The 14038-nt window shown below is 38.0% G+C and overlaps 1 protein-coding gene across 3 annotated transcripts in view; it reads right to left on the bottom strand.

The window, feature by feature from the left end:
• Positions 1-14038, bottom strand: part of ITPR2 (inositol 1,4,5-trisphosphate receptor type 2) — a 521140-nt gene that overhangs the window by 477913 nt on the left and 29189 nt on the right. For all 3 annotated transcript variants that reach the window (XM_057555894.1, XM_007194868.3, XM_007194867.3), the window contains exon 2: positions 2696-2766. In XM_057555894.1, the coding sequence (XP_057411877.1) occupies positions 2696-2766 (71 nt within the window). The remainder of the gene's footprint in view (positions 1-2695; positions 2767-14038) is intronic.

Below are 14038 nucleotides of genomic sequence, written 5' to 3'. Positions count from 1 at the left end.
GCAGAGTTCCCTCAGATACAGTAAAATATCTAAAAGAAAAAATGCAGCCACAAAACCTGAAGGTTTATCTTTGACAGATTAACCTCCCCTGACTGACAGAGGAATAAGGTTACCCAAGCTTGTGGCTGCAAAGCGTGAAGCACCCCTGGGAACCAAGTTGTTTCACATGATCCCAGGGAAAGTTTGGGTCTCCCACCCACAAGCATCTAATGGCTATTTTTTTTTTTTTTTTGGATGTCTACTATGGGCAAACCTCTGTGCCTGGGAAACACACAAAAAAATAAATAAATAAAATCCTGCCCTTGAAGAGGTTATAATGCAAGAACAGAGTCAACTATGTTTAAAGGAAATATATTATGCCTTTCTATTATAAGTTAGCTACCATTTGTATAATGACTTAAAACACTTTTACATTTATTCTCTGGAAAGATTCCAAGCCTCACAAAGCCTTGTGTGGTAAGATTATTCTTGTTTTTATCCAGCCCTGGTCTCACCAGCCAATGACAGATGTCCTCTGAGACGCTAAGTGGTTGGGTGACCTACTTAAGATGACACAGCCAGAGAAAAGTGCAGTTAAAACCCGAACCCCAAGCTTTTTTCTGTTTCAAATGCCGATCTGTTGTCCCAGTTCGCTTTTAAAACTTTGTATCTTTATCATCCTACAGTTCACAAAGGAGTGTCTGTGGATCTGGATTTGTTTATCACCCCTACTCTGAACTCAACGTGTCTCTTCCACCTGAGGAACAGTGGTTTTCTACAATTTAGGAAGGTTCTCGCCCATATCTCTTTACGTTGCCTCATTCTCATGCGCTCCAGCCTCTCCTTCTAGAATTCGATTAGAGGCTGCTGGATCTTCTCAGTCCCTCCTCCACACTTTTCATGACTTGTTCAAATTTTCCTCTGCACTGCATTCTGGGTAATTTCCTCAGCTCTCTTTTCCATAACACTGTCTCCTCGTCTTTATATAATAGCTAGTTCATGCTGTTTAGAACCTATATGTTCCTTTTCATATTGTCCATTCTTCCATTAGGCTCCTCTAGCCTCTTCTGTCTCTGAAATCATTTCCACACACTTACTGCACAGTGTCTGGCAAGATGTCCTGGAGCACTTCGCGTCTTGTTTGCCACAACTGCTGACCGTCCTTCATGTAGTTCTATTGGGAGTCCATCCTCGGTGGGGACTGTGTATGGTTGAGAACACCTCACGTGCCCAGAACTGGGGGAGTGTCCCCACTGAGCACTGTTATGGGTGCTGCTAATGGGTGGTGTATCTCCCACAGCCTTCTTTCTGCTAATTTCTCCACCTGGGGAGACATCTGGATCACTTACTCAAAGTGACCAATTTCGGGACTTCCCTGGTGGTGCAGTGGCTAAGAATCCACCTGCCAATGCAGGGGACACGGGTTCGAGCCCTGGTCCGGGAAGATCCCACATGCCACGGAGCAACTAAGCCCATGCGCCATAACTACTGAGCCTGCGCTCTAGAGCCCGTAAGCCACAACTACTGAGCCCTCACACCACAACTATTGAGCCCGCGCGCCACAACTACTGAAGCCCGTGCACCTAGAGCCCGTGCTCTGCAACAAGAGAAGCCACCACAATGAAAAGCCCGCGCACCGCAACGAAGAGTAGCCCCCGCTCGCTGCAACTAGAGAAAGCCCACGTGCGGCAACAAAGACCCAACACAGCCAAAAATAAGTAAATTAATTAATTTTTTTTTAAAAAGTGACCAATTTCACTCAAAGGACATTTACTGTCCTCATCACTCTCTCTGCAAGATGAAAATGCAATATTCTTGCATATTCTTATAATAAGAACTGTGTAGAAAGTGCCTATCACAGAAAGTGAAACATGGGAAACATGTACCAAATGTTAGGCATCTCCCTTCCCCAGTGCAGGGAGAGCACATCCTGAGTTGGGTCTGGGGCTCTAGCAAAACCCTTTGACTCTCTCTCCAGATCTGTATCCCTTATTAAACTGCTTTTCATCATTGTGAGGAGGAATGCTTACACTGTATGTTCAAAATGAATGCTGTTTTTAAATTATTATTATTATAAGTATACATAAACTATGAAATTGATTTGCACAAGCTCTTAATTACTGGTTTTAGTTGTCTATGATTCTCTGCGAGTTCCATTAATCCTTCTCTTGTAACAGTCATAATCAGTCTCCTACTATGAACAATTTCTCAGTTGACAGTATGATGTTGTCTCTAAAATTATACCTACAAGGGAGTTCCAAGACAATTGTTAGTTATTATATACCAGCCAAAGTGACATTTTAAAAGCTAAGCTAACACATCAGCGTCACCATCCTGGAGATTTTACAAAGATAAATTAAAGAGCTGATAATGAAACACTAACATTTATAGTACAACTGTCACGGAAATATATAAATACAGATCATTCGGCTGTATTTACTGGTTTGAAAAGTGGCCTCTCACAGTTAATTACCAAGATTTCCTTTCAACACACAGACTATTGTCCAGCAAAATAAAACTTGAAACTATTCTCTCAGTATCAACCCTTCAACGTATAAAAGAAGAAAAATGATGGGGATATTTTTGAAAGAATTTTCAGTGGACATATTTCTATTTGAAAGTTTCACGCTGAATAAAGTGCTAACATTCCTTATTTTAAGACACAAAAGTACCCCCAGTTCGATCACATAATATAAAGTAAGCATCTCTTTCTTACCTCGGAACTTCTTGGGAGGGTTGGCGAGGTCCCCCGCCTCTGGGTGCACCACACATCTGTCATCCACTAGCCTGGAAGGAAAAGCATGTTCACATGTTGACATCGTCGTATTCACAAAGCGCTGACTGCACGTGGATACCGCATAAATATTTACAGAGTGTTAATACCATTCTTCACTCAGAAATGTTTGAAGAGTCATGGATTTGTAAAAAGATTCGGTTACAAGGACATGAATTAAAGCAGGGTTTATGAAATTAAGAAACATTGTTAAGTGGTAGGAAACTGGTTAGAGAAATCATGATATAGACAAACACCATAGAGCTAGTTACAATTCTATTTTTTAAATGCACTGGCCTGCAAAACATGTATAATATATTGTGAAAATAAGGGGGAACCAATCAGTAAGATATTGTATACATTTAACACACACACACACACACACACACACACACACACACACACACACACACCCCTCTACACAGACACACATGATGAGGACTGGAACAGAGACACCAAAACATTAACAGTGGTCAGACTGCCCGTAGTTTTTATGTTCTTGTGTGTGTGCGTGTGTGTTTTGTTTTGTTTTGTTTTGTTTTTATAAGGAATGTGTAAGCTAATGAGATCAGGCTTACAGAATGACCACACAGTGGGGGTAAAAGGCACTCATCCTGTGTTCAACTCTGGCTCGGTCACTTCCCAGCCAGGTGACTTGGAGCCTCCTTCTTTAGAGCTGCCAAACAAGGATAAGAGTACCCACCCCACAGCATTGTTAGGAGGATTAAATGATTTAATATCTGTAAAGTACCTAGTACAGTTTCTGGCATAGAGTAAGCCCTTATACAAGTGCTTAATAGATAAATAAAATCAGGGACCTTCCCTGCCTTATTCCTCACCATACTGTCTGCCTCTAGAAAGGTGCCTACCACATAGTGAGTACTCAGCAAACATTACTCAAATGAATAAAGTACCCTTCTAGTTACAAAAACATGCCCCTATTAAAATATTCACGAGAAGCCAATTTCTAGGACAATTCCGAGGGAAGCTCAATCTCTGACCTGAGAGCCAGGAGGCGTGAATCTCCTGCTCAGAGTAATATCTAACTAGCAAAAGACTCACTAATGTTCATTTTTTCCATTGACTAAGTGATGGAAGTAACTGGGGTTTTCTCCAGAATATTGTGACAATGCATGTGAATTAGTTCCAAATTTGTGAGCTCATCTGAAGAGAGATGGCCCAGTTGTGACTTTGTTTTTTTTAAAAAAACATATTAATCAGACTCACTAGTATGCATTAACTCCAGCACAAAGTAAACCCCGATTCGTGACCAACTGTCCCCTTGAACTAGGATGATTAAACAAATCAAGATGAAACTTTTGGTTCTTGGTTTATCTGGTTACAAAAGCAGACACTTCCTAAATCACTGGATTTTTCTGAGATCCAATTTCCACAAAACAAAAATGCTAATTTGATCAAGCAATATGGTTCTTTCTTTGATTTTTTTAATATACTTCATTCATACTGGTTTACTAAAATGTGGTTTTACAAGAGCTGCCAAGCATGCAAGAAATTCCTTTTAAGAGTCTCTAAAATTGTTTTCTTAGAAACAGGAAGTCACATTGGGTCAAGAGAAAGCAAACCCAAACCTCTACAATATCTGACTTCAGGCTGTAACACTGAAGGTGAAAGGCTCAGAGTCCTGAGAATGTCACAACGTAATATTTAAATTTTTAAAAATGCTGTGAGGGAAAGGTCAGCTTTTCTAATTAGTTAGGACAAGTTAAGAATTCAAAACATAATAATCAAAAAAAAAACACATAGTCTCATTTAGAGCACATAAAAATTATATTAAAAGCAGCATGGGTATTTTACTTATTCTTAGTGCCTGCCAATCCCACAGAAATGCAGGCTCCCCTAGAATGCCCCGAAGAGTCCTCACCTGCATGGGCTAGCCACCAAGAGGAATGGGAAAAACTAAAGCCATCAATCAGGTCACAGTGCATTTATGTAAACATTTATGCCTATCCTCAGATATCTGATAGCCCAGATAAAAACACAGTCATTAAGAGTGACTTCAGTTCTAAGAATTTGTCCTATCCCTTATAAACAAAGGTCTGCGAAAATTACAAAGAAAGTCGTCTCATCATGCAGACTTAAAGAACTGGAGCTGAGTTTAGGGAGAATGGAAGAAAGGGAAGGTTAGGATTAAATGGGTGAGAAAAGAAACAAGGAGTGTGAATCTGTTATAAAGACATACATGATCACTGATGCTAAATGTTAAACAGGATTTTACTGCACAGCTTCTACAATATCTACAAGAGCATCTTCTTGAATACCTCCAGGGCCAGAGTATTCACCACTTACCCTCTTTCTGCCAGTACTAATATTAGAAATCTGTTGTATAGGTCTTTATCCCATCCCAGTGCTTACATTTTCTTATGACCGCTTGCTTAATTGCCTGATTTTCCAATAAATTGCAACTCCATGAAGTCAGAAACTAAATCCAACTTGTTTACCATTATATCCTTGGCATCTACTAGAATGAGTTATAGTAGCCACGTAATAAACATTTGTTAAATAAATCAATGGAAAAATGAGACTTGCTTTCCCAAATATCTTTCCCTTTTTGATCTCAGTTCTTTCTTCTGGAACTATATAGACTAAGTTTTCTTTTTCTGGAATGAACAAGACTATTTCTCTCCAGTTCTTCCTCATATGGATATTTACCAAGGAGCTCAACATCCTTTCATACACCCAAGTGTCAACATCCCCCTTAAATGTGATCCTGGAAGCTATTCACATGAGTTCAGATGTGCCCCCGCCCCCAACAAGTGCAGGGTTCAGGGGACCGTTACCTCCTTCTTTCTGACACTAAGCTTACAGTTATGCAACCTAAGATTGCAGTAGCTTCCGTGGACGTCAAGCCCACCTCCGACATTCATTGGGCTTATAGCTAAACAATTCCAGGTTTTTTTCGTGTGTACTGCTGATAAGCCAGGCTTTCCCATCCACCACTGGGGCAGTTAACTTTTACAACTTAGGAATAAGAATTTACGATTGAATAGGGACAAATATAAAGATCAACCTTTGGCCTAAGAACAGAAATCCTCTGAAAACCACCTATTCCATCCCTAAGTCATTTAAATACCCTCTCATGATTACTGCCCATTTTTCTCACTGATGAACAGTGTTTCCCAAATTCGGCTCATTGGCTGAATCATATATATATAGGAGGTAATAATAATAAGTTTCTTCAGTCCAGATCTAACAAACCAAAATTTCTGGAGATAAGGTCTAAGAATCTGTATTTTTTAAAGGCTCTCCAAACTTTCTTGAATGGATTAGGAGTACCTGCTCTCCCAGAGTACCCGAGGCTCTCCTCTATAAGACAACTTATCACACTCCGTCAAGATTTCTTATATAAGCATATTTCACTAGCACCAAAAATTATAAGTTCCAAGAGAGTCAGTGCATTTCTGTTCTGCTCACCATAATATGCCCAAGTCTAAGTATTAGGCCTCAAACATGGAAGACACTAAATAATTATTAATTGAGTGAATGACTGAGTCACTTTTTGAATAAGTGAGTAAATCAATCATGTTATTTTTGGTAGATCACAAAAACATTAAAAAAAAACTGGAACTAACAAATGGTTACCTAATAGTAGATGGAAGAAAGGGTAGGAAATATTCCCCATCCAGACGTGTCTCAGAAAGTTATCAAAAATGTCAAATCCTGAGAAGGGCCAAGATAGCCTGCTCTAAATAACAATATCTTATATAGCACCTTTCAACCCAATCTATCAGTGCACTTAAATGGGCTAAATTAAATGCAGCTAATGGGCTGCATTTATTTTCCCCTGTCTGAATCAGCAACTAAGCCAAACAGGCAATTCTAGCGATAGCTTAAAATTCTCAATCTGTCACTGAAACTCAACTAACATAAAATCTGTTTTCCTTCATATCTATCTTTTCTTCATAAGGTCATAGCTGTAAATTATTTGGTCACTGCAATTGACAAGAAAAAAATCATTCAACAGTTAGACCTTCCAAGGTATCTATAAGGAGATTTCATTAGCTCCTTTGAAGATTTCATACATAAATATAAATCAAAAATATATGTGAATCAAATTTTAACTGGACAGATATGCCCCCTAGAGAAATCTTGCAAATGTGCATATGGAGACATGTACAAGAGTGATAGCAAACACTGGAAAAACCCAAATGTCCATCAGTAATAGTAGCATGGATAAATAAATTATGACGAATAATTTTATACAAAAGATAACTATTTTTTAATAGATAGCTAGTGGGAAGTAGCCGCAGAGCACAGGGAGATCAGCTCAGTGCTTTGTGTCCTCCTAGAAGGGTGGGAGGGAGACGCAAGAGGGTGGGGATATGGGGATATATGTATACGTATAGCTGATTCACTTTGCTGTACAGCAGAAACTAACACAACATTGTAAAGCAATTATACTCCAATTATACTCCAATTTTTTTTTAATTTTAAAAATTTACTTCTCTAAAAATATGGTTATGCTTTGTACACAACAGCACATTTACTAGATAATACTCATTCCAGAATCACTGTCCAAACCAAACAAATAAATGGGGGTATATGGGCACATAAGGCAGATGACACACAGTTTTTGTTTTTGTTTTTTTTTTTTTAAAGGATTTTCTTATTTATTTATTTATTTATTTATTTTTGGCTGTGTTGGGTCTTCGGTTCGTGCGAGGGCTTTCTCCAGTTGCGGCAAGCGGGGGCCACTCTTCATCGCGGTGCGGGGACCGCTCTTCATCGCGGTGCGCGGGCCTTTCTCTATCGCGGCCCCTCCCGTCGCGGGGCACAGGCTCCAGACGCGCAGGCTCAGCAATTGTGGCTCACGGGCCCAGCTGCTCCGCGGCATGTGGGATCTTCCCAGACCAGGGCTCGAACCCGTGTCCCCTGCATTAGCAGGCAGATTCTCAACCACTGCGCCACCAGGGAAGCCCCGACACACAGTTTTAAAATAATTTTCAGAGCCAGAAATGGTAAGTTGGGCAGAAAAGCAGTAAATCAATCCTTATATGGACACATGAAAATTATATGCAAACTAGAAAACGAGCATGTGTTTTAAATAAATCAGATTAGATTTAATCAGGCACTACAATGAATGGAAATTGATTATATTCCTTTTGATTCCAAATTTCCACTTATTGGAAAATCTAGTAACCTTTACAGTTTCTAGCTGAGGGACAAGAGGACAGACAATCCTTTAACAGCCAATAAAGATGTTAAAAAGAAAGATAACTATTTTTTAAAGTGAATAAATTGCAGCTGCATGCAACAGCACTGAAAATCTCACAGACATAAAGTTGAGCTAAAAAAAAAGGAAGTCCCAAATGTTATATAATTCCATCTATATAGACAGCATAAGTAGGCAAAACTAAACAGCATATATTTTAGGAACACACATGGAGTGTAAATAAATTATTTGTATAAAAATGCATGGCTTTCAGATTTTTTACGTAGATTTCCAAAAGAAAGCAAATTATTCTTTGGTCTCCAGTCTCGCGTCATTCCACCAACTGCAAAGAAAATGTCACGAAATAGGTAAAATATGTTAGTCATATATTTCTCCTCATGAAGCCATAAATGGTATTTCTACCTTGAATACTTTTTAAAATAAGTGTGTTATCTTCCTGCTATATGCCTACCACATATATCTGATATTTGTACAATTAAGTGATATAATTCATTTCTAATATTGATACAATGACACTGAAGCATTATTTAAATAAGACGAATTTGAGGGGAGAGAGAAGGTGGGGAATCCACAGTGGGTATTATTAAAAACTATTGGTAAGAAAGGGGGCTAATATTGTGGCTAGGTTCATAAGTAGGGTGGAATTGCCTTTACAGCACTTTCACGACTCTGTCACAAATCACTTTATCCCTGACTCTGGGATTTTTACCCTGCTGGCCATATGAATTTCTCCCTCAGCTGCAGTCCTCTGACTTCTTAGCAAAACTGTCCCTCCACCGCGCACGACCCTACCACCCACCATCACCACTACCCTAGCACGTCAGTCAAGCCTCCCCTTCACCTTCATCTAGAAGCAGTACTAGAGGAGAAGAAAACAAACAAACAAACAAACAAATTGAGCTCTCTCATCCTTGGTTCGCCACTCCATAACCAGCTGTGTTTATGTTAGCCACTTAACCTCTCTGGGCCTCATTTTCTAAATGGGGCAGCTGTGACCTCACAAATTCCTTCTATTTCTGTGCTTTTGCATTTCTCTGATCCTGTGTTATAATCAAGTTTGGCTTGTGGTATCATCTTCCGACAGCAAATTCTGACTTTATAATATTTTTATACATTGTAGTTTGAAAGGTTAACTGTTTAGAATCAATTTTTTTAAGTTTATTCATTATTTTATCATTCCAAGCAAAGTGCTGGTATGTGCTTTTTGTTCCATTTATCCACCATAGTGACCATAGTCTTAGAACACAGTATTTTAGCATCTTAAGGTCTTGCCATTTAGTAATAGGGACCTTGTTTTTACTGACCAGTACTCAAGCTGCCTAAGTAAGGAGCCAACCTCCAGGCCTGGAGATTCTTGCTTGTAAGCCAATTAATCTGTCTCATAATTCAGAGCAACTTAACAGGAAATGCTAGGTTCTACAAATGTCCAGTTCCATACCTTAGGTCTGGTAGGTCCTGTGGACAGACCCCTGCACAACGTCATAAACAATTCTAATCACACAAAGAGGGAAGTAATTTCATTGTAAAACTTTCTGCCAAAAAGTGTTCTAACTTGTAAATGCAAAACAGATGCAACACAGAAAATTCACTCATAGCTGTACTCATATTTTGCCTATGATGACAAGTAGAGTTAAATTCCCTTTTGCCATTGGAAATGTGAGATTTTTAAAAGTTAAACCAATAAAGTTTAACATTATCTTCTCTTTTTAGATTTCTTATTTCAATAATATATCTTTATTAGAACAAATATTTTAAGTTTAAATATTAAAAGTGTATTTAATTCCATGTGTAAGTTTTTCAACCATGCACAGGTTTGTTGCTGCTAATATTTCTAAAATTGGTTCCTTCCAAAGCTGAAATTGTGCTTGCTCTTAAGTATTTAAAATGCTTCCAGGGCTTCCCTGGTGGCGCAGTGGTTGAGAATCTGCCTGCCAATGCAGGGGACACGGGTTGGAGCCCTGGTCTGGGAAGATCCCACATGCCGCGGAGCAACTAGGCCCGTGAGCCACAATTGCTGAACCTGCGCGTCTGGAGCCTGTGCTCCGCAACAAGAGAGGCCGCGATAATGAGAGGCCCGCGCACCGCGATGAAGAGTGGCCCCCACATGCCGCAACTAGAGAAAGCCCTCGCACAGAAACTAAGACCCAACACAGCCATAAATAAACAAATAAATAAATAAACCCAAAGTTTAAAAAAAAAAATGCTTCCAGTTGTTCTTCCATGAAAGATAAAATTAATCTAAACCACATATAAATTACAGAATAAACACTAAATTTTCAAGTACTACTACATGGAAACCCCTAAAAATAATGAATGAATCCTTACGCTTAAAATTTTTGATCAGTGCTATCGTCTAGACCAAATGACTCAAAGACCTTTAAACAAAATGGGTATCATGAGGACTACAAACGGAATGCTGTCACTCACGTGTTAACTTTTTTAGAAATCACCGCAAGAAGCCATCATTTTGTGAAACAATTATTTTATTTTATTTTATTTATTTATTTATACAGCAGGTTCTTATTAGTTATCTATTTTATACATATTAGTGCATATATGTCAATCTCAATCTCCCAATTCATCCGACCATCACTACCATCACCACCACCCCCCCTTTCCCCCCTTGGTGTCCACACATTTTTTCAATACCTTTGCATCTGTATTATATTCAGAGTATGCTAGTGAAACTTGGGGGAAAAAAGACTAAGAGTTACACATTGCCTTTCAAAGAGAAGCATGTATATCTGACCATAACTTCAGAAAGGATTTGCCTGTATATTTTGAAAGCTTAAAGTCCTAATCCAGCCAAAGAAAGCAATCTGATTTTTTCTTCTCGGATTTTCCTTCTCCATCTAATAACTTCCTTTCCTTGATCCTCTCTACCCTGCTTGCTCAACCTCTTTGAACCCAATACTATTGCAAGTCAGTATGTGCAGCATTTGTTCTAGCTGGTCCATTACTGTTCTCGTGAAAGTCAAAGCATTTGTAAAATGTCTTTCTCAGGATATGAATGGGCATCTATACCAGTTGAGGTCAATTATTTAGTGATGGCTAAGGTGACCTAACTACTACCAGTTCTCAATTATCTGCAGAGAGCTACAAAATTGATGGCACTGGTAATTAAAAGTGACACACTAGGCAAAGTTCAAGTCCAGAACTTTGCTACTACTACTACTACCACCACCAGACTGTCATTCCTATCTGACTTTTTGCCACATGGTTGGCACCAACTTTCTCAGGAAAAAAGGCTATAAAATGGGGAACTCACCTAGGTACACTCTCTTATTCCAAGAATAGACACCTCCCTGGCCCCAGGTTTCTGCCTGGCTTTGGTCACTTCCTCGCATTTCCACATAGTTGTTTTTTATATTGTGTCCAGAATTTATAGTAGTTATACTGAAGATTAAATTCAAGAAATATGAGTTCAAATATTTTAAAAATTACTAATAAGACAACACAACAAACTGCTATGCATGCATCAGCAAAAACAAAAATAAACATATTGTTAATTACCAACTAAAAATATAACTATTATGAATGTTTAAAGACATTAAAGATAATTTTCTTAAAAGAGCAAAGAGTAAGAGCCCATCAAAAATGGGCAGACAGATTTGATAAAGAATTTCTAGAAATGAAAAATAATTGTTTAAGTAGGTGGGTTTAAGACAGTAAATTTGACACAACTAATTAATAATCTCTAGAGCCCGCAAGCTACAACTACTGAAGCCCGTTCGCCTAGAGCCCGTGCTCCGCAACAAGAGAAGCCACCGCAATGAGAAGCCCGCGCACCGCAACGAAGAGTAGCCCCCGCTCACCGCAACTAGAGAAAGCCCGTGTGCAGCAACGAAGACCCAACGCAGCCAAAATTAAATTAATTAATTTAAAAAAAAAAAGAAATGGGAAGGAAAAAACTGTTAAACGTGAATAAATTTAAATAAACTTTGTTGGTATAAAAGAATAATAATGACTAACATGAGTCTTTAAACATACAGCACTACATACCAGACATCTGCATATAAGTAGAAAGGGAGTGATCAGAGTTAAATAGTTCCATGGCTCTGAATTGTACAGGAATGAGTTAAAATATCAATTAACTTTATATTTTGTTGAGTGTACATAGTATAATTTTAAAAGAAAATACTGAAACAACAGAAATAGTATATAAATCAAAGCCAATAGAGAAAGATGAATGGAACAAGAAGAAAAATAAGAAGAACTTCAGTCGATCCAAAAAGAATTAAGAGAGAAGAAAAATCAGGGAAAAATCATGATTAATATAAAGGCACAAAGTAAGAGGGTAGGAATAAGTCAATATTAATCATAATATATTTAATTTTTAACTTATCACTTCAAAGCCAGATTTTTTTTTTAAAAAAAGAGAGATTTCCAGACTGGATGAAAAAATCCAACCATATGCTATTTACTAGAGCCAAACCTATAACATATGGACAGAAAAAAGCACAACAAAAAAATACTGATCAAAAGAAAGTTATGGTAGCAGTGATAATATCAGAAAAATAGACTTTAAGGCAAAAAAAAAACATTATTCAGGACAAATAAGGCCATTAAATATAAGTGTTTCAGTTCTCTAAGAATATATAACAATTCTAAATTTAAATGTAACAGCCTCAAATTATACAAAACAAAATTTATAGAACTACAAGGAGAAATTAACAAAGATATTATCAGAGTAGGAGATTTCAACACACTTCTCAATCACTGATAGGGCAAACAGACAAAAGGTAGTAAGGATACATGCTTTGAAACCCATAATTAACAAGGCTGATCTAACGGACATATATGAAACATATAACTTCTCATGGAAATGTATAAAACTCAACAACTGGAGAAAATATTTTCTTTTTGAGCATATACAGGACATTAATACACCAGTTCCCGCAATTCTTTTCAGATTATATGGTTTCCTTATCCCTACTATATTTCTAAAATATAGCCTAAATTCACAAGGTTTTAAGAAATTCTCTTGGCTCACAGTGCATTTATGTTTAGCTTACAACCCCATACTCATCCCTCCTCTAGAGGTTTAGGGTCTCCTTCTATGATCCCACCATATTTGATATACACCCTTTCAAGCTGTTATCTACTGTATGATCCCTTTAGCTCCATGTCTCTAATAAACAGTGAGCCCCTTGGGGACTGCAGCAGTATATTTTTAATCTTCATATTCTCAATACCTAGCCCAGTGACTGGCATGTAGTCAGTACATAAAAATAATTGTTGAACGAATGAACTTACATACTTCAATGGACCACAAAGGTAAAGAAAACAAATCACAAAAGACAAAATGAGGCTGATGAAGATGCAGCAGGGAGAACATAGGAAGAAAAGATGAATTAAGTAGGTAATAATGATAAGACTGTTCCTCCCTGGCTCATGCCCTCAGCAAGCCATAAAGTAACATTTAACTATATATTCTAGAAGTGAGAACGGCTAAAAGAGACCTCAAAAAATAATCCAGTCAGGAGGAGCTCCTAGGCAGAACAGAACATAATTTAGCCAGAAACATTTCTTTCCTTTGAAATCGCCAGAGTACAATGCAATCGGCGATTAGTTCTATAGCTGTAAGGACCTGCCTTTTCCCTGTTCTTTTAAGTATGCTACCTTCTTCAAAAAGAGATGAATATGAGAACCAAATACCACTTCCTGGCTAATCAGACACAAAAGAGAAACATACCTAGGAGGAAACAGTTGGCAAGAGAAGTTCCCCGGCCAGAAAAACTTCTGGCAACTATAGACCAATTTCCACAATTATTAGCATGAGAAACTAGACTTTTTTTTCCAGGAAGTTGGAAGGTATAAAAGTTACCTCATTAAAGCTATAAGCAGATGACTCTTTCTGAGTCAATAAGAACTGGGACATTTCTAAGATCTACCAGAAAAGGGGAGAGCTAAAAACTCTTGTTAAAAAACAAAACAAAACAAAACGAAAAAACTTCACACTCTCACATAATTGCCTCAGAGACATAGCCTCCAACATTTAATTAACAGTGGCTAAATGTGTATAAGTATGGGTTTAAAAACACAGATGTCATTCTAAAGTCACACCTATAATTGGTATGGATGGAATCAATGGG

Source organism: Balaenoptera acutorostrata, chromosome 11 (genome assembly GCF_949987535.1).
Source record: "Balaenoptera acutorostrata chromosome 11, mBalAcu1.1, whole genome shotgun sequence".
Lineage (NCBI taxonomy): Eukaryota > Metazoa > Chordata > Mammalia > Artiodactyla > Balaenopteridae > Balaenoptera > Balaenoptera acutorostrata.
This window is presented reverse-complemented; position numbering and strand designations above follow the sequence as displayed.